The sequence below is a fragment of the Mustela nivalis genome (assembly GCF_964662115.1).
Source record: "Mustela nivalis genome assembly, chromosome: 8".
NCBI classification, from domain to species: domain Eukaryota; kingdom Metazoa; phylum Chordata; class Mammalia; order Carnivora; family Mustelidae; genus Mustela; species Mustela nivalis.
Window position 1 is genome coordinate 77,259,820 of NC_139027.1, and position 27,618 is coordinate 77,287,437.

General features: G+C 35.2%; 1 protein-coding gene across 2 annotated transcripts in view; it reads right to left on the bottom strand.

Annotated features, from left to right (window-relative positions):
• Window positions 1-27,618, bottom strand: part of SRBD1 (S1 RNA binding domain 1) — a 199,079-nt gene that overhangs the window by 56,410 nt on the left and 115,051 nt on the right. For both annotated transcript variants that reach the window (XM_082746976.1, XM_082746975.1), the window contains exon 16: window positions 26,819-26,901. In XM_082746976.1, coding sequence (XP_082603102.1) covers window positions 26,819-26,901 — 83 coding nt within the window. The remainder of the gene's footprint in view (window positions 1-26,818; window positions 26,902-27,618) is intronic.

The window sequence follows — 27,618 nt, forward strand, 5'->3', positions numbered from 1 at the left end:
TAAGACAGGTGAAACCAGATATCAAGTTCAGGTTTAAGAGCCCAACATAACACAAAAAATAGTGCCCTAAAATCTGGAAGTGAAATCAGAGTTTTATATTTCCTGACAGATAGCATGGGACCATACACACATGCACACACAAAACAACAACAACAAAAACCCCCACAAGGACTAGGATACTAAATTTTCTTACTTGCCGCATGAGACTGTTATATGGAAATCAAGTACAAGAAGAGCTAGGCATTTGAAAAACTGAACATCATTATCACTAGATGTTATAAATTGGTGCATTTTGAAGCACTACTTTTTAGTTAGTTTAATAAGAAGATACTGAATTCCAAGTTCCTAAGGGCAAGGGATCATGTTGAGATTCCCATGGTTTATAGCACATTTGCCTTGAAACTGAAGGTACAATTATTTGTTGGGTAAATGAATAAATAATATTAGTAAACCTTATTTGTATAGTATAATATGCAAAATGGTTTTCAAATATTTTCACAGAGCAAATGAATCTGTAAGTCCTAGTAGCAACATGTCCCCAAACATTTTAGATCTGTTATAGTGGAAGAAAACAATTATTAATATTCCTAAATTTTTTGTGCTCTATAACATTAATTGTGAAATACGTTCTTCTCAGCATATCTTAAAGCACTGTCCTCATGTATTAGATGTTTAAGGGGATAAATAAGAGAATGACTATATATGTCAATTAAAGTGGTTACAGAACAGAAAAATGTTGGGATGAATATCCATCAAGTTAGTTTTAAAACACATAAGAAGCATCAGAGTTTTGGAGAAAAAAAGGCAAAACTGCCCTATCTTGGCTGAGTAGCACTATTAAATTCAGATGCAGGGTTCTATTTAGTTTGGACAGGTCCCAGCCACAGAACAAAGTCAGTCTGTCTTAGTACCATAACTGAATTCTACAAGTTAACAGCTTTTCATGAAAAGCTGCCATTTCAAAATGTCAATCAAATCTGAGCATAAGTGGGAACTCCTGCAGAAATAACCAGCTGCAGGTTTGAAAAACATTTTTCACTGAAAGTGGAAACACAAAAGATGTTTGAACGGGATCTCTTTTCATTCCTGTAACAGTAGACGGCCATTTTCACAACATCAAGGACAGAAAACAGAAGACAAAATTGCAAATAATGTCTTGAAAGGGCTATTTGCAGGGGTGATGACTGATTCAAGTTACAAATGACAGAATTATTGGCAAATGGGAACTCATTAATATGAGATTGTTTGTTTCTCATTAACTGATCACAGTCTCAGACTATTCTTTTAATTGCACTTGAATGATTGTGCAATACAGAATAAAATGTAGCCTCAAGTTTTGACATTTGTTTTCAACCTCTTTACAGAAATTGATGACGGTGTCACCTGTCTATATGGTGGATGAGGGGCATCCACCAATTACAGTTTATGATCAAATAAAAAAACACATTATTTCACTTTTTGGAATGTCAAAGATAATAAAAATACCATGCAATTTTGCACCTTTTCCCAAGAAAAAGTCTCTTGTAAGCAATGATATAAGGTGAAACTAAATAACAGAGCAGTAAATATGATATACTATAAGCATTTATGTGGAAAGGGAGATAATATCAGAAAATAACACTCTGCAGAAGATCCGCCACCATGCTAGGTCTTCAGAGGCTTAAAATAGCATAAAGATTAATGAGAAAATAGCTTTTAAAAGTTGTTCCACAACTTGAAAGTAATGCAACACAAATGCTCTGCATTTTCTTTTTACGTCACACACTTGAGCTAATATATTTTTCACTTATTGGCAGCTAATAGAATTTAAATGTTCACAGGAATTATGACTCCTCTCCCTACCAATGCAACTGTATCTGTGCTATAGAGATGATACTAATGTTGATTTTCTTTTGTAGAAATGAAGGGCAAAATCAAAACTGTAGTTTAAAAGGTACTACCTATATCATAACGTTCTATTAGAATTTTCTGGACTCCCATAGTTAACCAATTTTTACGTATTTGGAAGATTTAGAGAAACTGTTTGAGCCTTGTTTATGTATTTATTATGCCCAATATTGTTGACACTTAAAAATGAAAACAAACAGATGGCATTTAGAAGTTAGGCTCTAACTCCCAAATAAATGCTACAAACCAAAAAACGTTTTAATATGGTTATGAGATAATTCAGGGACACTAGAATCTGCTGTCTTTTTTTTTTAAGTTCAATTTCTCTCATTTTCAGAAATTAAGACTGTCTCTGTTTTGTTGACACAAAAATTAACACACATCTATCCCAAATGCAGATTTAGTTTTAGTAGGTATGGTCTAATTAACATAATTAACTCTAGCCCACATTGTGATGCTCTGGTTTCACACACTTTTATCTACCTGGAAGTTTCTCTTAGGCTTATAATCAACAATTCAAAGCCTTAAAATAAGCAACTAATAATATCTGCATAAAAAATCAGTAAGCAGAGATAAAATAAATCTCATAAATCTCCCTTAATTTTTCAAAAGACGCACAATTGAAGGTCAGTTACATACACCAATCACATTCTCCATCACAAAGAAATACTCTTCATCCTAATTTGAGTAAATGAATTCAGTTTTATCAAAAGTGTTTCCAAATATGGGATGGTTAAGTCTTGGCACAATGGCTTCTTTTGCTCTACTTTTAGAACTTTTTACTTAGTACTACAGCTTTCATAGATCTTCCTAAGAGAATATCCAATATTTGGTCCCAAATGCTTTTAATTCTTGCATTTATACAGCTATATGAGGTTGTAGAGTTTGTTAAAAAAAAGGGGGGGCATGAGTTGGTTACCAGTTGTCACCCAAAGATAACAGCTACTTTTATGGGGGAATTACAAATGCAAATGGTTAATGTGGTATAAATTGTATGCTAGATTTTAGTGAGAATGTCTAAAGCTATCACACAAGGCATTCATCTGTGTTCCCTGTTTATGGGAATGAAATATGTAGTCATTTGAAGTCCACAATATGTATACTGTGTTTGTAATAACTGCAGATTTTACAAGCACATTATTCTTTCCATTAGGATTAAAACCTCACCGAATAGCAATTTGTGAAAGAATTCTAGCAGGGCCCGGAGCCCAGAACTCTGACCTCTGATGAGATGCTTGGCAGCAACAAACTCTGGGTCTAGGCAAAACATCTGGTTTGAGTTAGACTTCCTGAAAAAATAGCCCCTGTACTGGGGAAACTGGTATTCACTCAGCTTTGTATATATATACTTTGACTGACTTCAACACTGCTATAGGAAAAAAAAGAGAAAAAGAGAAGAAAGACTCCACTAGAATACTTGTCAATCATGACAGACTCTTTGGTGGCCCCTCTAGAATGAAACTCTCTTATTAGCTGGAATAGTCTTTCTTTCCTTACTCCTTGAGAATTTATTTCCACATTATATCATGTAGAATGTACAATAATTTCAAAATAAGTCCAAGTTTATTATTAGGAAAATACAATACTTTTCTTTTAATCACTCCAGGGGGGAAATCACCAGTTAATTTTAATTTCATTCTGTTTACATATATAGAGGGGAAAAAAAACATTTTGAGCATTCCTATAAATTTGAGTAAATAGTGAAACTCAAAAAAAAAATAGCTTCTAATTAGGGTTCCTTCTAAAATGATACACGTAGTAGCAATGTTTATTGGTTAAAGAGGTTCTCTGAGTTTTTGCAAATTTAGTAAAAATCAGAATCTAAAAATAATTCCTCAAGTGTATATTTGAGGAATTATTATATTTTTATATAATTATTATTATATATTTATATATAATTATATAATTAAATATTATATTTGAGGAATTATTTTTAGATTCTGAAATTTTTTATATATATATAAATTTAATAAAAATCAGAATCTAATAATAATATATATATTTGTTAAATATATATATTTGTTAAAAAAAATATATATATACTGAAAAAATTTTCTGGGTTAATATGCAAACACGATATGACAGTTTGGAGACAGGACATTACTTAAATACTTAAAGGTTCTCCTGCCACTTTCTTCTTCTGATTTAGTTTTGTTTAGTAGGACTAAATAGGTTTAGTAGGACAAATGAGGAAATCCATCCACTGCAATTAACAACTCTCTATTTCATTTAAACCCATCAAAAGGGGACCATTAAATTATTCTGCATTCTTATATATACACGAAGTTTTCTTGAAGAAGCAGCATTCTTATATATCAGATTGAAGACAACCCAAAACTATGAGTGGTACTTACAAAAGAAAAGGGTAGTATCTAGATAAGCTGATGTATAGCCAAAAGGACATAATATAATGTTGTATATGAAATTAAAAGAAGCATAAAAGAGGATATTCTAAGGTAGTACTACTCTTTACCTTGACTACCATTTTATTTGAGTTTCTAGTAAAAGCGAAAATGTAACCCATCCCATCCTACTGTCAATAGTGTGGTATGAGGTAATGATTGGGAGCATGATTCGCTTTAAAGGACTTGGGAAAATTTCATTAATTTCAGGTGGAGGTAAAGTGCCATTTTACTTTCCTATGTATCCCTTTAATTTAATTATTACTACTGTGAAGTACAAACTCATTTAAATTTAGTCTTTTGAAAGAACAGTGTGGTACAGAATGCAAACTAATAGTTGTGTATCTTGTTAAATACAAACTTACTTTTCTACCTAGCGGTACTGCTAAGGACTCTAAGGAATAGTAATATGTTACAAAACATCAATATCATTCTCCAACAGGTATCAGCAATCTGCAAACCACACTTGCACCATACTTTAGGAACTATTCAGGAATAAGAATGATTATTTATGCTCTGCTTACAGATTAAAAATAAAATCTTATTTGCCAAAATCAAGCATCTGCTCGAAGTTCCTCAGAATCTTCATCACACACACACACACGTATTTGTCTACTTGTCACAAATAGCACAAAGTTTTTAATATCTGTCACAACTATTATTCAGGAAACTATAAACTTTGTACCATCTCCACATTATATAATTTTTAAGAAGAGCATTCATATTTCTATCACAAAGTCTTGTCATTTCTATTCTAACTCAATCAACAAAATGATCATGGAAAGTAAGATTTTGCTTCTCCTAACACTATTCCTTGAATCTATAATTCTTGTAGATTTAACATACTATGTGCACTTGCTGGCTTTGAGTAAAGGACCACGTAGCTAAAATTCAGCACTTCTTTTCCGACACGTTTGCAACCTATTTTTGTATACACACCACACATACAACCCTCTACATTTCTTAGCTTATTGAAACTTAAATGTTTCTCCAAAAGGTATTTATTTTGACACAAAATAAAAGTTAATACAAGATGTGACAAACTCATGCCATTCAAATGTAACACTTTGAGAGAGTATATTGTGAAATATAATGCAGATTTACACTAGCTAATTTCTCTGCAAGCGCACATTTACTTTTCCACCTCAAAACAAGGATAAACTAATGCTGTTGTATTCATTTCTGAAAGAAGGCAGAGGCATTTTTTAAAAAACTGTAAGAATGCATGCAGAATTATCATACATATTTATATGTAATCATACTGTAGGTATATGATGAGACTTAGAATAAAGTTTTTAGAATAATCATGGCCTAAACTGCCTACATAACTTATTTTGGAAAGATTGATTTCCCTTAAATCAGACCAACAATCTGTATTCGAGTCATAGCGTAAGCATAAACGTACATGACTTGACACATGCGATTTTTTCACTTTGATGATAAAAAAGAAAGTCATTATCATAATTCTGAAAGCCGCTCAGAGAAACTCTTTAAAGCATAGGGAAGGGGACACCTCTGTCATCCTCCTTATGAAAGAAGTAGCAAGTAAAACACTTTTTTTTTCCTGATGCAGCTTTGGAATGTACAGAGTTCACTCTTATGAGAACAGATTAAAAACAAAAACAAAACAAAAAATAAAAACTAACTATAACAATGAACAGTTATAAAAAACAACAGAGGTGATTTTGTATTATAGTAGTATTTTTACACTGGAATTAAACAGCAAATTTTCTTTCCAAAAGGTATAAAGAGCATTTCACTGCTAACCCCCTGCATTTTTGAAAGCTGTGGCCACAAAGGCACCTTTATAAAATAAGCCCCCACTTGTTAAAACTGTAACATTGCCACCATCACTAGAGTTTCACGTTAGTGACTTAAATAAATATAAATAAAGTAATAAACACTATATGTTTTATAGAGTTCTATGAACCAGAAAAAAAAATCACCTTACAAAATAACCTCCTGGCAAATGCAAAAGAAAAGCTAAATTTCGTTTGCTCATATTTTCTGAGTTCCCAGAATACAAGAAGGAGCTAGGGGAAACCCAACTTGTTTAACCGAAAGACTTTCGCTTATTTCATTTTCCACATTAGTCTCTATGGAAAGCAAAGGGAAAAAAAGTATAAAACAGGAAAGAACTAGAGAAAGGCAGTCATTATAATAAAAAATGTTTAGGGGTTTAAAACAAGATACCTTTCATATTCTATGTTTTAAGATGACCTTGATGGAAATCTTTCTACTGACTGATACTGGATACTGAAAATAAGCTCTGTAAGAATCAGATATGATGACTGCTATTCTAGGTGGTCGAAATGTCCAGTAAGTAAGTTACCTTGTTTCACTATCCTATCAACTGAGTGATGGTAAAACTGCTTACTACTGCTGTCGGATGGCTGTGGTGTAAACTGTTTTTGTTCGTAACTGAGGAATAGAAAATATTAATGGTGACAATCGTATGAACAACTTTAAAAAAAATATTGTTTCAGACTTGTCTATATACTAATGGAGATTTTGTAAAATTTGAATATAATTCTTGAGTCATCACCTGGATGATAGCAATTAACAACAACACTTATTTTAAAGGATTCCAAATTATATACAGTTGAGTCAATTTTAATTTGTTTTCATTTAAGGTCTTCTAAAGTTGAGTCCAGCATGCTGAAGAAAAATATTAAACTATGTATAACCCTGTGTCAACATATGATGCTACTGGGAATGGTAAGTGAATTAATTTTCCTTGGAAAATTAATTACTTATGACTTACAGTTGTAAAAGCAAACAACGTAACTCTGGATTAGGGCACATTCAATTTCTGTTTGTAGTAGCGATTAAATTAATTTCATATAATTCATGGTATGTAATGGAAAGCAGAACAAAAATGAAATTCTAGACAATGACTGACATAGAAAAATGTATATATTTATGAACCTGATCCAAAAATAAATGCCATGGATATTAATCACTGGATAATAAAACAGCATTTTTAATGGTTCTATAATAATGGATTTTTAGCACAGTTTTTTAAGAAAACTTGTCCAAATAGAAATGTTTGACATAGAGAAACAAAGTAGAAAACTGTAATTATATCCTGTAACATCTCTAAATCTCCCTCCTCCTCCTTCCAAAAAGGTAGTTGGAATAAAGGATTTGTACATCTTCTTTTTGTAACAATAATTTTTGTCCACATAGCTAAAATTCAATATACCATTAAGTGATTTAGGAACGAAATTCTTAAAATTACAACTAAATTATCTTCCTAACACCCAAATAGTAAAGTGTTTCTTTACTGTGGATCATCTGTGATTCATTTGACTGAATTATCCACCTGAGTACTACTAAGACAACAGATTCTGGCTAACTAATGGAGCCTTAAGAATATATGCACAGCTGCACTTAGGAAAGTATTCATCTTTTTACTCCATCACTTCCTACCTGTTCCGATTAAGCCAGACATAATCTTTTAATTTCAGACTGCAACTTCATGGCACAGCCCATGTGTTAAAATCAAGAATTAAATCTTGCCCTGATAGTAACTGTAATTAGTTTCAAGTAGCTATATGAAATGTCATTCTCATGGTATATTAAAAACACACACAAAATCAGAATATTTCATATTCTGGTAATAATCCTAAGTACAGACTGTCACCAGCCCCCTAGTGAAATCATTGTCAGTCAAATTCCCACTGACATTTAGAATCATTGGCTGTGAGAGAGCAAGCATTTTGAAGTAAAGTAAAATGCTTCTATGACTTATACTTTTAGAAAAGAGTAGATGCAGACTTCTGGTGAAAGGTACAGTTAAGAACCCATGCAAAAAATAGAAATAAACACTTTCTGCACATAAAATATACATTTCTCCTCAAACTTTTACTTTTTATAAATTTTAAAGTATTCCTTTTTCCTAGTCATACCTTTTTTCAAAGAGGATTTACTATTCCCATATTATTGTATCTTTCAAGAGAAATATTTTTATAGAGAAAGTTAATTTATGTAATATCTTTGAGATCAAAGAGAGAAAATTACTAAAAAAATACTAAAAAATATAATTTCAAACCTATCAAAGGAAGAAGAACCCGTGACATTACTTTGGAGTCTATGAAAATAAAAAAATTATGACATTACTTTGGAGTCTATGAAAATAAAAATTTGTGGTACTATAGTCTTTAAAAAGTTTTTTTTAAGTAACTGCATTATGAAAAGATTAATTAAGGACAGATACTTTCATTCCAAGAGAAGCTGTGACGTAGGCATGATTAGGAGATGTTTTTGCTCTATTTCGAAGAGTAAAACTAAATGGAGCAATCGAAACTTCACCTTTCTGGCTTGTTTGCCTAAAGTACAGGTTACCCTTATTTCAAAAAGGACCTCACTCAGCAGAATCCAGATTGAACATAGGGTCTGTTTATAAAATGTCCTAGATAGGTTCTCTTTAGGGTCGGAGGCTCATTCAGCTTTGATTCAGCTAGTAAAGTGATCCAGGAGGCCGAAACATCACCTTGGACTCTCAGAGAACTTAAACTTGACTTTATTTCCTTTCATTCCTGGCTTTAACATCAGAACAGGATTTTGAGAAGACAGAAAAAAAAAAAAAGAAAGAACAAACGAACAGAAGAACGAAACCATGTCCTTCTGGATCAGAAGGAAATCGATCCTGCCACCCACATCCGCGCCGCTCAACTTCACTCGTGAAAAGAACACTGAATGCTTTTCCAATTGGCAACTAAGTCTACAAGATGGGCAGGAGTTAGAGATACTCCCCTCCTTAGAAAATACATACACAACACCCTCTACATTCCCTGAAGTTTGAAATGAATTTCAGAAGTCTCTTCAGGCATCTTTCTTTTATTACAACCCACATTCATATTTCAGTAGAATGACTACAAGGGAATCACTAATTTTTTATCTAAACTATGACGTTTTGGCAAACGTTATATAACCAACTATAAATCCACAACAAGCCTCAAATACTAAAGGGTTGGTAATTACATGATGAGAAACAGCTTGATTATGGGAGCGGCAAGGCAGGCTGTCAACAAACAAACAGCTGTTTCTTATTGACAACCCATAACTAGATCGTGCATCCCAACAAACTAAGGAGTTTGTTTCTGTTGTTGCTGTTGTGTTTGTTTTTGACTATTCCACCCTCTCCCCCTCCCACCTCCAAAATACTGAGTCAATTTAAACATTAGATGCAAACCACAACAGAAGAATCGGATACACAGGGATAACAAGTAAAGTACTATAGACTTACAAAAAAAATTCTGTAGGTAATAACTAACAGAAGTTTAAAGTGTACTTTTCATTTCAACTTCAAATGCCTATCTTTCCCTGTGCAACACGTCCTGTCATTACTATTTATAAGAGGCAGCTCAGGCAATGGGCCTGTTTCCTCATTCCTGGATTATGACCACAGCAATGCCGCCACTCTGAACCTTTGTTCTGGAAGCTTTCCCTGCAGCTTCTTCCGGAATGAACATACTTCTATCTATAGTGTAAACTCTAAGGTCTTTTGTAACTTAAAATTGAATGATTCTAGGAATACCTGCTAAGTTTATCATATGAATCAATAATAGGAATAAACAGAACTTTAACATCAAAGGCTATGCCCCCCCCAAAACACAAAAATCCACCAATGTAATTAGAACTTGTTTTTGATGGTGCCATCATTTGAAATAAACTCACTTTCACATCTGCACCTTCAGACACTTTCACATCTTTTTTCTTTCTTTTTTCCTTCCTTCCTTTCTTTTTTTATACGCATGTGCTATTTTCCTTTAACACTCGTTCAGAAAGTATACAGGTAACCTTACTTTATTTTCCAAAAAGACAATAAGTAAAATTATGTTCCCAAAGTTGTAAGAAAATGTAGCTAAACCAAGGTAAGACCATAGCTTCCTTTGCTGCCCTGGGGCTCTGCGTTCTTCCCACCACAACATACTGGAAGGAGGAGGGGGGCCAGTGAGAATGTTCATGCAACTTCTGTTTAAGGCAGGTTCCCTCTCTGTAACTCTCAGGGAACTTTTGATTAAACACACCTTGCATTATAACTCCTCAAATACAAGGAGGAGTATTTGTCAATGAACATAGTTATATGTCCCAGGTATGACTAACCAATTTTTTTTTTTTTTAAGATTTTATTCATTTATTTGACAGAGAGAAAGGGAACACAAGCAGGGGGAGAGGGACGGGAGACACAGGCTTCCTGCTGGGCAGGGAGCTGGATACAGGGCTCAATCCCAGGACCCAAGGATCATGACCTGAGCTGAAGGCAGATGTGTAATGCTGAGCCACCCAGGCACCCCATAACCAAGTATTTTAATCTAGAATCCAAATTTCCTTTGCAAACTTAATGATAAACATGGGATTTCTCCACAAGAGGATGTCTGCTGTCTCACTCACAACCAGTGCTCCATTTTATTTAAAATCATGCTCTTACCGTCTAGCAGATTGGGCTGGCTCTCTTCTGCATTCTGCTGCCATCAATGGGTCTGTTCAGTTAATGCTACTGGGGTAACATGCTCATAAATTTGTATTTTGAAAAACTCAGAGTTGCTTAAATTTGTCAACACATATCTGAGTAGGCTTCAAATCGTAAACGAGGGTGGAATCACTTTTTTAAAAGCCTGGTTGTATTTCACACCATATGAAGGGAGGGGCCCTGAGTAAGGGACTAGGGAACACTACCTCTTCAAAAAGCAGCTCACAGGAGGTTGGAAGGAAGATGAAGATAGAGGCAGAGAAGTAAAAGGACTCAGCAAGAGAAAATGCTGAGGAAGGCAGAGAAAATGGAGGGCATGCTTGGGATGAAGTTTTCTCTGCTATCCACGCTTTTAAAATACCTGCTATGCTCTGCAAGCGTTTGTGAGGGACATTTGAGGGGGGTTTGGGTAACAGACTTTTTAAAGCTAATTCCCAAGAATAATTTTAAAATTTCCATCTTTCAAAAGATAACTAAACCGTTATGAAGATAAATCCACTTTGAGCGAGTGAATGCTAGCTTAGGTGGTATCAGACCTAATGTCTCTTGGAATGTCCAAAACATAGTTTCATTCTCTTAGTGAGGAGATCTCAAAAGTTTGAGAGCCCCAACCAATGTCACTAAAATGAAGTTTTGCCTGTAATCCAATTGCTTTTAAAATTAAATTTCTCTCATAGTCTGGGGCTATGGATGATCATTACTAATCACCGTGGCTGGAACAGTCTCCAAGTGGACACATTCTCGCCAGGCCTGACTGACTGCTCATGATGACTGAGTAATCGCCTAACCAGGGGGGCCAGTGCTCCCTCCCAGTCTCCCCTGTTTACATAAACCACAGGCCTGGACCTCCCTCCTCTATGCTCTGTCTTTAAACTACACAAATAATGTTTCTCCTGGTCTTTGCCAACTCTCTGGGGGAGTGCTATGAAGGAATGACATAATTTTTAGAGCAAACTGAGGACTCTGAGGAAATGTGGTATGCCACTCCAAAGGACCAGAGATAAAATAGAAAACCTATTGTCATCCTTTTCATGGATCCTTGTAAGTTCCCAAATATAAAATGCTCTAATGAACTCTTACCTTTTAAATGCCTTACTGATTTCTAAGACTTTCTGTTTGTGAATGGTTGGTACATAGCACATCTGTAAAATGAAGGGGGTCTTTCAGAAATACTGCCAGGAAGATGACCTATTTTCCTCTTTCTCTCTAGGCAGGTTCACATCACCACATGATGCTGGCTGTGGCATAAATCCAAAGAAAACAAACTTTTCTTGGTCTTGCAAAGGCTGTTTATGAGTATACAGCAAGTGCTTTATACCCTGTCTCCTCATTAGATGGGCAGGTATTCTTTTGATTCCATTCCATAGTGCATGTACTTCTTTGAGGCATTACATCCTCACCTCTTCCCATAGTCAACTCCCTCTTCCAAACAAACGTCTCTGTCAGAGACTACTTTTCACGAGAATGACTTCCTTTTGCGCTATAGTATTCTAATATAGTATGTTGATAAACACATCTTACAAAAGGGAGGAACAATAGGTTCCTCACTTTTCCTTAACTCATCTGATACAAGGTAGTCATCCTCATTAGTTGAAGGTCTGGAATATTGATTTATTTTGTGATGCCTCCTGTGAGGTTGTGTGGGCTGCTTGGAAACCATAAAGATGCTACCAACTTCCCTAATGCCCGAACACATGGATCCCTTTCTTTTATTTTTTCTCCTTAACATGCTGGCAAGGATTGTTTGGATCATTCATATTCACTAAATGCCCAAAATAAAATAAAGGAAAAAATTTCAAGTTTAAAGTCAGACAAAAACATTATAGGAAAAAAGGAGAAAGAGAGAGAGAGAGAACCATTCTGTAGATAAACTTCATGCTCTGGTGTTGAAAGTTATGGTCCACAAATCAAAAAACAGCCATTTGTACAGAGTGAGGCTTTTCCACCGTTCTCTCAGTGAATCACACTGTGGTTAGCTGAAAGTGCTGTTCACATAATAAATTAACCACCTCATTTCCTTCATCACCAAAATATACACAGCACCCCCATACAGATTTGTTTTAATAAACGTAATAAAGCAAGCCCAGAGGTTATAGCTGTTATGACATAATCACACCTCTGAGATTTGAAAACACTCACTTGCACATCATGCCTCAAAAAGTCTTTGCAAGCTCCCCTCCAACAAAACCTAACTGCACTCATACCGTCTGGCCCCATTTATTCCAAATAAATAATGAAACAAAAGCCTTGTATATGGCAAGAGAAAATTCTACCTTTCAATTACATATTTGAAAGGGAAATACATCTTTTTAATAATACTATACAGTAAACAGCTTGGGGGCCGGATGTGGATTATTAAAGAAACTATATCACCAGAGTTAACAGTGCACAAAGAAGGCAGACAACTAGCCTGCTATCTCACCCAAAACCAAAGATACTTTCTCAAGTTTGCTGTTCAACAAGACAAGCAATGCTGCATTTCCTTCTGTGGAACTAAGAAACAATCTCCATTCTACACAAATCCAGGCAAATTAACTTTTCTTACCTGTAATGATATTTAAAGTTATTGAGAGTAAACCCTCCCCCTAAAAGCCTCTCAACAATAGAATTTTCCCTCAATACAGACCTTTCCCCTTAGAATTCCTTTCCACGCTCACCAGAAAGAAAGACAGTGTGACACAACCATCCACAGCATAAGAGCGATCTGGGGGCAGAAATGTGCCATCAGTGAACACACGCCATAATTTAATGAGACCAGCTTTCCTACCTCTGCATCGCATCATAATCAGTTTGCATGCAGGGTTCACTCCTATAAACCTCACAGTCCCTTCTACAGGATTATGAATTTAAGGCATCCTGTCACCGTGATAATGATGATGCCTTCCTCTTGAATTGAAATGAGACTATAATCTTACAAGTAATTTACCTGTACTATTCTTTTTTTTTTTTTTAAAGATTTTATTTATTTACTTGAGAGAGAGACAGTGAGAGAGAGCATGAACGAGGAGAAGGTCAGAGAGAGAAGCAGACTCCCCATGGAGCTGGGAGTCCGATGCGGGACTCGATCCCGGGACTCCAGGATCATGACCTGAGCCGAAGGCAGTCGTCCAACCAACTGAGCCACCCAGGCGTCCCCCTGTACTATTCTTTTTTTTTTTTTTAATTTTTTTAAAGATTTCACTTATTTATTTGACAGACAAAGATCACAAGTAGGCAGAGAGGCAGGCAGAGAGAGAGGAGGGGAAGCAGGCTCCCCGCTGAACAAAGAACCCGACACGGGGCTCGATCCCAGGACCCCGGGATCATGACCCTGGCCAAAGGCAGAGGCCCAACCCACTGAGCCACCCAGGCGCCCCCCCCCCCCGTACTATTCTTAAAGACCACAATCAATACCTACCCCAACACACATATATGTAAAAATGAGTTCATCAATATTCCTTAGTAATATCAGATAATAGATATTCAGAATACAGTTTTTAAGTTATCAGAAGTGGTTCTCCTAATATTTACACAATTTATTCCTGTTCCTGATTGCTACAATTATCTAGCATTAATTAATTCATAATTAATCAATTTTAAATTTGGGTTTTCAAGAATTCTTTCCAATATGAACATTATTATATTATACAGTTTTTGCACTAAGAATTAGATTCTAGATTCTCTTTTATTATCCACATTAATTACACATAAATACTCAGCAAAACAGAAAGTAATCTCTCTTTGAATGTCAGAATTGAACATTTTTAGAATAATCTTATTCTACTATTTTTAGCCTGTAGACTATCCATCTGCACAATCAGTATGAGACCTAACCGGTTTACCAAAAACTTCCTTAGGGCTTTGTGCCAAAAAAATAAAATTATTAAGAACTTTCATAAATGTACATTTTAGTAGGTAATTTCACTTTAAAGATTCTACATCAATGAATCCCCTTGCAACAAAGGTTTTTCTTTGATTAAGATTTCACATTGTATTACTTAGAGGTCCTTAGAAAGACTAATTTTGTCACAAAGAACACTCCTCTGTAAGTGCTCTCCTTGATCTGCCTCTTTGAGAATTATCTCCACCGAGAATAGAAAATGCATCATGGAGCAAGAAAGGAATGGAGCAATAGGTGTTAAACTGAGGAACTCTGGTTCCTTTGACCATAACAACCCTTCTTCACTTTTCAGTCATCTCACTGCAATTACTTGGCTACGCTAATGCTCTCTGCTCTGAAATTCACACTTTGCTTGAAAAGAGATTCATTTAAAAAAAAAAAATACTAGGAACTCACATTTCAAGTATACCCCACAAAAATTTTTAGTGAGAAGCTACAAAATTTTATGGTGTGTTCACAACAGAGTTAAAAAATACAATAAAAGAGCAACTAAACTGACACTCTACCATTCATTCACTCAGCAAATACTTACTGAGTATCTACCATGTGTCAGGTTGTGGGAGCTGCGGACACACTGGTAGAAACACCCTGTCCTCACAGAAGGGTTTACATTCCATTAGAAGAGACAGACAGTAAACAAAATAATACAATGATTTCAGAAAATAAAAAATTCTCTGTTCTTCTGGGAGAAGGGGTATAGAACAGGAAGCTCCTACTTCACAGAAAAAGATAACTATCCAGGTTAGGGGAAGCAACCCCTCCCAGTCCTGCTCTCTTCCATCGCTTTCCAGCCATCCGCCACTCTGGGAGCTTCTTTTCGGAACTCTTATCCATTTCCTTCCTTAGGCAAGCTCTAGGCATCATCTTAGCAGGCATCTAGCCTCTGCCTCTCCAGCATCTTCAATTTCTCCCTAACTACTTCTATCTCCTTCCTATCAACATTTAAGCACATTCAAATCCTGACCTCCTTAAAAACGTCTCTTCTTTAGGGATGTTTATACACTTGTCTCTGAGTGCTCATCTTTCATTCAGTCTTCAATATGCTTTTACTAGACATCTGCCTCCACCACTCCAATGAAACTATTCTCATTACGGCCACCACCACCATTTTCTAAAAACTAAACATGAAAGCCCATTTTCAGTTTTTATCCTACCTTTATCTTATCTTTGTAGTGTTTCAGAATATTGATTTTTGCTTCTTCAAATTCTCATATCCTTTAGATATTGGTATTTCCCAATTTTCCTCTTAAATTGCATATACAGTAATATGCATTCAAAATACCTGGAAATCTTGTTAAAATCAGAATCTGATTCAATAAGCCTGGGCTGGGGTCCAAGAGGCTTTCAGTAGGGTTTCTTGCTGCTACTCAGGTGTAATCCTCAGACCAACAGCATTGGTATAACCTGGGAGTTTATAAGAAACACAGAATCTCATGCTCCACCCTAGACCAACAGTACCTGAACAGAATCTGCATTTTTTTTAAAGATTTTATTTATTTATTTGACAGACAGAGATCACAAGTAGGCAGAGAGGCAGACAGAGAGAGAGAGGAGGAAGCAGGCTCTCCACGGAGCAGACAGCCCGACACAGGGCTCGATCCCAGGACCCGGGGATCATGACCTGAGCGGAAGGCAGAGGCTTTAACCCACTGAGCCACCCAGGCGCCCCCATAATCTGCATTTTAACAAGACTCCAAAGGGTTTTATATGCCCATTCAAGCTTGACAGCATCCCATCCCAGAATTTATGATTCTATAAACCTGGGAAATGGGTGCAAGAATATGCATTTCTAAGAAGTTCATAGGTGATATTGATGCTGCTGGTCCAGAAACCACACTTTAAGAACCAATGGTTCTCAACATGGCCTGTACATTAGAATCACCTGCAGAATTTTAATGTGCTTGTTGATGTATGGCCCACCCTCCAAACAATTAAATGAAAATCTCTAAGGATGTGGCCTAGGCTAGTTATTTTTAAAAGCTTCCCTGCTTGATCTTAAGGTTCCTAATTTAGATAATTTAGGGGTGCATTGTGGGAGTGGTTAGTCTTGAAAAGAAAACAGGATAAATGCTAGTCATATTATGATACCGTTATTATAACATTCCTTAAACATCAATTCTACCTAACTCTGCCCGGTAAATAGTCACTAGAAAGATAATCACCCACAGTTTTGTCCTAGGCCATATCTCTGAAATGACCATTTCAAATAATAGGACCAAACAAATGATACTTCACTTTTAAAACTCGCAGAAGAAAAATCTATTATTTGTCAAATGAAAAAGACAATTGAAAGACAGTGTTAGAATTTTGTGTTAAAAAGTATTTGAGGGGTACCTGGAGGGCACAGTCGATTAAGTGTCCAACTCCTGGGTTTGGCTCAGGTGGTGATCTCAGGGTCTTGAGACTGAACTCCAAGTTGGGCTCCATGCTCAAAGTGGAGTCTGCTAAAGCTTCTCTCTCCCTCAGCCCCTCCCCACCCTTTCTCTATAAAATAAATAAATAAATCTTTTTAAAAAAGTATTTAATTTGGTACAAAATTAGGGTCTGAAAGATGAAAATTTCAAGGACTATCACAAAGAGAAATGTACTTAATATTAAATGTGTTTTTTTTCATTTTCACTAAAAATTGAAAATAGCTTTTTTCTGACTGCATAAATCCTTACTGACACACACACGCATGCACACAAGTATAAGAAATTAAAACCAACTGAAAGCCAAAGTCCCTAAGATAAAACACCTTTAGCATTTGACTAAGGTTTCCTGCATCTTTTTATAAAATTATGATTTATTTAACAAAAAGTTATAGTGTATAAGGAACACTATGTACCCACCAAACAACTTAAGAAATAAAATATTATACATATGGTTGAAACAAAATATTATAAATATAGTTGAAACTCCTGGTATATCACTCCCAGTTTCTATTCTCCCATTCCATACCCCACCCAGGGTAACCACAATCATAAATTCCAGTGCTTATTTCTATATTCATACTATATATTATATACATGTAATACATACACATATACATATGTATGTATTTGTATGTTGGTATTTACAAATAGTATACAACATTATTTTTCATATCTTAAAATTTTATACCAATCACATAATACTGTACATATTCTGCAACCTGCTTTCTGTCTTAATATATCTTATAAGGTTTATCCATATTAATACAGATAACTCTAACTGGATAATCTTCACTCTCATATAATACTCCACTGAGTATAGTACAGTTTATTTTTCCGTTTTCAGGATGATGAATACTTTCCCCAAATTTTCATTGCTATAAATAGTGCTTCAATGATTCTAATACCTTCCTGTGCACATTTGAGGAAATTTTCAAGTCTATAATATATAGCAACAGAATTGTTGACTTGAAGAGAATCCCAATCTCCAACTCTGTTAATGTACAATTGCTCTCCAAAGACTTTGCACCAGTTTATTCTCCCGTAAGTTATATACAAGATTCCCAATGTTCCACATGGTTGCTAATATCCAAATTTTCAGACTAAGTTTTGGCAACCTGAAAGGTTTCCTATACTGGCTTCAGTTTGCATTTCCCCAGGTACTGTGAAAGTGATCATTTAAAAAATATTTTTGTCCTTTTTGACTCTGCTTCTGTCAATGGCCTGTTCATATCCCTTGCCTATTTTTCTTTTTTCCTCTTGATTTGTAGATTTTTATATATTCTGGGTCTTTTATAGGTTATATGTTTTGCAAATACCTTCTCCCAGTCTGTGGATTTTCTACATATTATTTTATGATTCAGAGATGTTTTAGATTCTAATGCAGTTAATGTTTATTAATCTTTTCCTTTTATGGTAGTAATTTAAATGTCTTGGGTAATTTTTTTAATCATCCATGATAACTACTAGTTTTAAACACTTAATGTTTTAGGAATCCTAGCACTTTGTGCTGCTGTATGAAAACTAAAAGATGAACATGAGTAGAAACTGAAATTGATCTAGCTTCATTGTCCAAGGTCAATGACACACAAAAAGTAAGAAAAAAAAGATAAAGGAAATTAGATATTTCATCATTAATAAATTAAGGCATTACTGGTAAAAATTTCTTCAAATCATCATTCTGTTTCTTTTAAAGATAAATATGGTGTTATACTAGGGTGTGTGTGTATATATATATATATACATGGCTTATTACACTGTTGGTGATTTCTGAGAAGCTGAGAAAACTGAAGTCCATACATCAACAGAAGAGGCACAATTCATCCTGAAGTGAGGAAAAAAAAACCCCAAACACCCAGAATAGAGATTTTAAAACTAAGTTTAAGGAATAATTAACAAATTCTAATAGATGAGTTTATTCATACTCACAGTCAAAGTCAATTACTTGTTTTTCAGTTACAAAAATCGTTCAGTTACAGTCACAAATGAATGAAATAATTGCAAGGTTAAGTTTGATTTTCATTTATAATACTGGCAAAGCACAGTTTCAAATACAAGTCATATGCTAGGATGTACAGTTAAGGGACAAGATTGTAAAAACACTTTGGCAAGGAACTCATCTATGTAAGTGATGCCTGATTTTTTGAACAAATTTCCTCTATGTTTTATTTTTGTGTTTTATCTATTTAAAAAAACTGCTTTAGTGTAAGGGGGCAAAAATCCAGGTAAAAGTCATCTAAGTGACCGTCCCTGGGGAAGACTCTTCCCCATTATCCCATTCTACAATAACAAATAATTAAGGGATTAAAATATCCAAAAGGATTTAGGCAAACAATATAAAACAGAGGATTCTTACTAACTTTTATTTTTACAAATACATTTCATAATCCCTCCCTGCTACCTGTAAAATAGTTTTAAAAACTTTAATAATATCACCACTGAAGAGTTGATTTTTTGTTTTTACTCATAACTGATCCCACAGAGCAGGTTGGGAAATAAGATACAAATTCCCACCTTTGAGGTTTTACCATGAAAAATTCTGCTGGGAAGATGATTTTCCTTTTACAGTGACTTCTCCATTAACCATAATAATGAGGAATAAAGATGCCCGGGATATAGAAAATACACTAAGGGTTCCAAAAACTCATTTTGGAACACCATTTCGTTCTCTAAAATCATCAAATGATCTAACAGGCAGGAAAGGAGGAAGAGGACTGTTTTGTCTTTCCCACTTTACTGTGTATGCTCATTAACAAATGGAAGTATTAATGAGCACAAAAGTACCTCAAACATGGTGCAAAAAAGAAAGATAGCAAGTAAATCCAACTTACTTAAGTTCTGCTCTCAGGATATGACAAGACCAAGCTAAACCACACTCCCCATGTCCCACAGAACTTGACAGAGCCAACCCTGCATCATCCTACTCTCACCCTGGAGTGTTTTCGTGGGAGCAACACCAAGCCACTTTCCAGCAAAGTCTTTAGGGGTCAGTTAGGGATATGTTGTCATTCGACCACATTGGCTGCCTCTCTCTCCAGAAATTATGACAGGCATGTGTTTTTAAAATCAGGTCTCCCCATTTTCTAAGACAAGAACTGGAGTGCTGCCTTTAGCATTTTGGCTGTTATTAAACCAAAAGTATTTTAGTTTCTATTGAAATAGTAATATTATAGCTTCTATTATTTCATTTTAGTATTCAACATTCTTTCTTTGAATAGTTTTCATTTTTAAAATCAACAAATGTTTGTCCAGCTACTGGAAAAATCAGAATAAATACAGTATTAAATCAGACTAAATATGAGTATTAAATTTATACCAAAAGCATTTAGAGGCCCCAACTAAAAAAGAAATTCAGTCCCACTCTGGTTATATCAAAGTCTATCATATCAAGACTTAAAATTAAATAGGACATTGATCGCGATATGGACATAGATATGTATTTTACAATTTCTTCCTAATACATATTCACTATAGAAAGTTTGAAAAAAAAAGTAAAAAAGGAAATAAAAAGCCCCTAATCACACCAACAAAAATATAAGTATCAGTCACTAGCCAGGTTTTTTCTTCAGTGTAAATGTATTTTTAAAACAGAAATTGGTTTTATTCTGTATCAATACCTTCATCGCAATTTATAAATAAAGACATGGAGGGTATGTGCTATGGTGAGTGCTGTGAAGTGTGTAAACCTGGCGATTCACAGACCTGTACCCGTGGGGCTAATAATGCATTATATGTTTATAAAAATTTTTAAAAATTTAAAAAAATAAAAATAAAGAAATTTCTTATGTCATTAAATCCTCCCTGAAAACCTGTGTTTTTAATGGTTGTATATTTCAACTGATGGACATACTATTCTATTGTAGCTGCTTCCAATAATTTTGTTCTAACAGCAAACATGTATATAAATCTTATCAATGGTTCTTAATACTGTCTTAGAAGAGATGCCTAAAGGGAGAAATACCAGGTCAATGGCACGCACTCTTTAAAAGTACATCTTGGGGCACCTGGGTGGCTCAGTGGGTTAAGCCGCTGCCTTTGGCTCAGGTCATGATCTCAGGGTCCTGGGATCGAGTCCCGCATCGGGCTCTCTGCTCGGCAGGGAGTCTGCTTCCTCCTCTCTCTCTCTCTGCCTGCCTCTCTGCCTACTTGTGATCTCTCTCTGTCAAATAAATAAAATCTTTAAAAAAAAAATAAAAATAAATAAATAGATAAAAGTACATCTTGACAGGTATTGACTATTTGCTAGATATAACAATTTATACTTCCACCAGCTGTGTATGTGAATAATCATTTCACTGTATCCTCACTTGCAGAGATGTTTATCATTTTATTATAACTTTACTCAATTGTTAGATTGAAATAATATCCCTTTGCTTAATTTGGGTTTCTTTGATAAAGAAAAATTTTTATTTTATCTATGATAAATGGTGTCTAAATGCTCTTTATATGTCTTTTGTAAATGTTTTATTTAAACCAACATATAATCGTAAGCAAATCAACAAGAAAACACCAAAATCTTAATAATAAAATAGATAGTGGCATACATACAGATTTGTGGCAAATAGTTTCTCTAGTTCATCCTCTGGCTTTAAATTTATATGTTAAATTACCTAGCAAACATACTCCCAGGTATATAGCCAAGAGAAATGAAAACATACATCATAAAAATTTGTATAGAATGTTCATAATAGCATTATTCATAATAGCCCAAAAGTGGAAATAACTCAAACTGATGAATGGATAGACAAAATGTTGTATTATATACATACAATGAAATACAATTTGCCCATAAAAAAGAATGAAGTAATGACTTGTAATGAATGAACCTTGAAAATATGCTAACAAAAGAAGCCAGTTACAAAAGACCACATTTTGTGTGATTCTATTTATATGAAATACCCAGAACAGACATATCTATAGAAACAAAGTAGATGAGTAACTGCCTAGGGCTGGGAAGGAGGGGGTGGTAGTGACTGCTTATGGACTCCGGGTTTCATTTTGGGGTGATGAAAATGTTCAAATGTTCGAAACGTCTACTATAGTCTATTAAGATTTACAAAACTTGCTCTAATTTTTTTTTTAAAGATTTTTTTTATTTATTTGACAAAGATCATAAGTAGGCAGAGAGGCAGGAAGAGAGAGAGATAGAGAAAGAGAGAAGCAGGCTCCCCACTGAGCAAAGAGCCTGATGTGGGGCTCAATCCCAGGACCCTGAGATCATGACCCGAGCCGAAGGCAGCATCTAAACCCAGTGAGCCACCCAGGTGCCCCTGTCTCTTGCTCTAATTTTAGAATTTTTTAAACAGCATAATTTTTGAAGCTATGTTGTTAGATAACACAGAATGTTCAGGACAATTATATCTTCTTGGGAAACTGTTATTAATATAAAATAGCCCCCCTTGACCTGTTCAATGCATTTTTCCTTAAATTCTGTTTCGTCTGATATTAGCAGTATTATGACTTTCTTTTTCATTTGTGTGGAATATTTTTCTCCAAATTTCTAATTACAAGGTTGCTTTTTGCTTTAGAAACATCTTGCATACATATACAACTTAGAGCTGTATTTTATTTTTAAAAGTATGAGATTCTGCTAACTGGTGAATTTAACCCATTCATCATATATCTATCACCTATACCTATCCCTGTCATTATGTATTTTACTTATTTACTGTTCTTCCTTGTTTTCTGTGCCTTTGGTTGGGATGATGAACTTTTAATTTTTTATTCTGATGATGTGCATTAAATATCCTATTTGTGATTATTCTTCATATCTTTCAGATTATGTTTTTCTAATGAAGTATAAAGTTAATCTACATCTTAATTATTTTCCTGAAAAAGAATCTTGTATAACTTTGTTTTCTTCTGCTCTCCCATGTTAAGCTGATCTGGCCCAGACTGATATATTTAAAGATTAACATCATAGATTAAAAAAAAAAAACACTCTGAGGCTCAACTAACATTTTACTGCACATGTGTGTACTATAATTAAGCTCTCTACTGTTTCTTCACCTCAATACTGTGCCTTCACGACACTCCTTTCCCTTCTTTCGTCCCCACTCCCGCTTTTTTGGGGTCAGGAGTATTTTCATAAATAATTTTTTCAAAGAAGATTTGTAACATTCTAAAAAGATAGATCACTGCAGGTCCAAAAATGTTTTTATTTTCTTCTCACATCAAATTGCTGAGTTGTCCAAATATAGAATTATGGGTTCGAATAACATCTTTCTCACACTTCAAAACTACTGCTTCTATCTTCTAATACTTGTTTTTACCAATAATAGGACTGCTTCTTTCCTTGGTAGGTGAACTGTTTGCTCTCTAGAAGCTTTTAGTCAGTTCTTTTTTTATCACTAGCATGCTGAAATTTCATATGAAGATGTCTGAGTGTAGATCTTTAGTTATCCTTTTATTCAATACTACTGGGCCTTTTCAAAACTTGTCTGTCTTCAGCATGAAGAAATTTCTTCCTATTATTTCTGTGATTGTAACCCTCCTCCATTCTCTTTATTTGAATTTGCTATGAGTTGAATGTTGAAGCTTTAAAATGGCCTCTGTATCATATGACATTTTATTCACACTGTCCAACTTTCTCAATTTAAGATTGTATTCTAAAGAATCTCCTAGCTCAATCATTCAATTCATTAATTTGTTTTTAAGCTGTGTCCACTCTATTTAGACCATTTGGTTTTTTCCATCTTGACAAGCAGATTTTTAAATTCTAAGACAGACTTAATTCATTTTATCTAGATTTGTTTTACATATGCAATAACCTCTCTTTTCTCTCTGTGAATATTAATTTTACTTATTTCAAAGCCTGCTGCCTATTCATTGTTATTTTTGCTCTTTGTATTTGGTGCCTCATTTTGCTGAGAAAAGTTTTCCTCAAATGTTCTTTGATTCTTAGCAGAAGATCATTTCAGGGACGCCTGGGTGGCTCAGTGGGTTAAGCCGCTGCTTTCAGCTCAGGTCATGATCTCAGGGTCCTGGGATCGAGTCCCACATCGGGCTCTCTGCTCAGCAGGGAGCCTGCTTCCTCCTCTCTCTCTGCCTGCCTCTCTGACTACTTGTAATCTCTCTCTGTCAAATAAATAAATAAAATCTTAAAAAAAAAAAAAAAAAAAAAAGAAGATCATTTCAGAGTCCCCAATTATCTAGGTATGCTGTTTTTGTTTACCAGCATTGGAATCCATTGATGTGGGATATGATGCCAGGGGTCAGGGATGTGCCAAAAGTTTGTCTTCCTGGCACGAGACTCCTTGAACTTCCTGACAACCAAAGGCTACTTGAGGGATCTCCCAGCCTCCCTCTGGTCTCTGGATTATGCCTAGTGCTTGAGCTTGGATTCACAGGGTGTGGAGGGAAGGGGTCATGGTGGGCCTAGTCGTTCCATATGCACCTCCTTCTCTAACACTACAGGTCCCCTCACCACTACTTGAACGTGATTCTGGTTTGAGAACACTATTGTTCTGTACATTTTTTTTAAAAGATTTTATTGATTGATTGATTGATTGATTGATTTGACAGACAGAGATGACAAGTAGGCAGAGAGGCAGGCAGAGAGAGAGAGAGAAGAGGAAGCAGGCTCCCTGCTAAGCAGAGAACCCAATGCAGGGCTCGATCCCAGGACCCTGGGATCATGACCTGAGCCAAAGGCAGAGGCTTTAAACCACTAAGCCACCCAGGTGCCCCTGATCTGTGCATTTTAAGCTGCAGCTCCATCAGGTTTTATTTTTCCATGAATGTGATTCTTTATTTTTACTATCTTTCAGGGATTCCTGAAATTTCCATCCACCAACACTTTCTTCTTTTCCCAGCTTATCAACTTACTCATATGTGTTTATTATATGGATACAAATATACATGCGCACCTTCTCTGTCATCTTAAAGAAGGTGGAATCATGGATATGCCAGTAATAGTGGTGGCAGAACTAAAGGATATCATAAGCTCAGCTTACCACATTGATCACTTTCTCAGTGTCATTATTTGCAGAAAAGTCTGTACTCCAATGTTAATATGGCTCTTCCTTTGTATCTCAGACTTGCATATCCACTTCTATTTGACATCTTTTGGATTTCTTACAGGCATCTCAACTTAACATGTCCAAAACTGAATTACTGATCTTATCCCCACCAAATCTGTTCTGTCAGGCATCATCCACATAATAGGACTCCTGGAGCAAACTCCCTTTCCTCCACTTATTACCAAGTAGGCCTTATAAAACAGATTTTACTGCTTTCCATTTCTACTGCTATTAACTTTGTCCGAGCCACCACCATCTCTCACCTGAACTAGTATAACAGCCTCTGAATTGGTCTTACTGCTTCTCTTCTTCCTTTCTACGTCATTCTTCCCAGATTAGCCAGAGCCAATGTTTAAAAATACAAATCAGATCATAACATTCCCTTGCTTAAAGCTCTTCCATTTCTTCTTACTGCTGTTGGAACGATGAACTCTTTCATGTTAAATGCTGTATCTCCGAAGAATCTGGAGGCTAAGTCTCTGCTATTTACTAAAGACTTCTTTGATGCCAATAGCTTATTAGCCTGCCTTGGTTCTATGAGTTTGACTTCTCCTTTTCTTTTTTTTTGTTCTACTACCTTGCTGAAGTACTCCATAACTTCGTCTTGAATTAATACAGTTATAGTTCATCTTAACTAAAATACCTATGTAATAAAACTGTTAAATTTATACTCTTTAGATACTAGGCATTTCTACCTAGCTATATAGCTAGATCTACCCCTTCAGCAACTATCCTTCCCAAATGAACGAGTCAAGTCAAAGGTCTAGGTGCCTCTTAGTCTAATTTGCTATAAAATGGGAATACTCCCAGTTAAATTCAATATGTGACAAGTTAGTCTAGGCTTTGCCAATGTGTGAATCTGGGTAAAAATCCTAACTATTCTGGGACACAGCTTCCTTTTCTGTCAAATGAAGGGGTAGGGTTATATGATTTCTAAGATCTCTTCTATTTCTAGTGGTCACAGATTCCATGCCCTAATACATTTCTTAGAGAATAGTACAGAACCTATCATTCAAGTCCCATGAAAATTATACAGAAGATAATATTTTATTTCAGATTTTAAAAAGTCTTTCATTGAAAATAAAAATAATTCAACTTGAGGTTTCTGAAGACAAGATATCATGGATTCACTTTGCCAAGATTTAATGTTGTCCTCAACTGCCCAATGAACACACACACAACCTCAAGAACTGAAAATACAGTAATGATAATAAGCGCTACTACTACTACTACTACTACACAGTAACAACTGAAAGATCATACTGGATAATGAGCAAAAACTCATTATAATAATCAAATAGAAATAGGAACCAGAAAAAGAAATAAGGCACAGTAGGTACCAAAGGCTTTTTCCTGAAAGATCAATAAAGATCAATATTTCATACTGGCTTACACAAAGAATCAACATACCCTCCTTGCTCCATTTCCTCTCTTTTTTTACAATAATGGTAAAGGGAGAGGCTCTCTGGATTAAGTTACTAGTCTGATCTAATGTTTTAATAGTCTTTAAATATGACTACAGTCTATTCTAAATCTTAATCCAAACCATAAACACCAAAAAAAGGACAAGAAAAAAAAAGAAAAACTCCCCCTTCTCTAATAACATAACTCCTAACTACCTTCCCATCAACTGTGTAACCTCTGAAAATGGGAAGGTATTCCCACCGACACTTAATTACTATGCCAAGTCTGCATACTATTGACGGGTTTCACAAAGTAAATGACCCGCACTGCTTTACCTGGTACATTCCAACTCCAATGTGCTTCGGCTCGATTTTCACCAGCTCAGCTAATGGGTCTTGTACACGCCTTGCTATGGAAACTGAAAAAAACAAAATAAGTATGGCTTAATGTGAAAAACAGTATCCAAATAATAACTTAATTAGGACTTCATAATTCAAGTATTTAATTCCTTCCTTCTTCTCCCACACAAAGAAACCAACAATTTGACTAAATTGTAAAGTTTCCTTTTTTCACACAAAAGACGTGAATGCAAAATTTCAGGATTACTTTTGTTACCAGAATCTGAGGCATTCTGGAGCACAAATAGATTGAAAGGTTAATACATCTGGAAAAAGAGATACAACACTTACTTGCTATACTTAAATAATCACCTGTTCATTCTTAAATCAGAGCATATCAGCGCACCTCACACTTTAACGAACAAGTCGATATTTCACTTTTAAATAATCCTGCATTATGACATATATTTGCAAATCAAGTATGTTATTAGGACTAGGTCCTGATAGTGATGAGTAATGGATGGAATCATACTTTACTGCAACTGGAGACCAAGTCAGTTGGCTCATGAACACACTTGTATTGCCTTAGATGTCATTGTAAGAGTAACTGTGAAGTGATCTGAATCTCAGCTGCTTGTCTCTGAACACACTCACTCACAGTTCTAAATCACATCTCTTTCCTGACCATAACAATCCACGGTCAAGAGGTCTGAGTTAGCTTCCAACATCCCTTTATCTGTTGTCATGTTTTTACTTGGTCATCATTTCTCATCTTTTTCTTATGAAATGGTAACAAA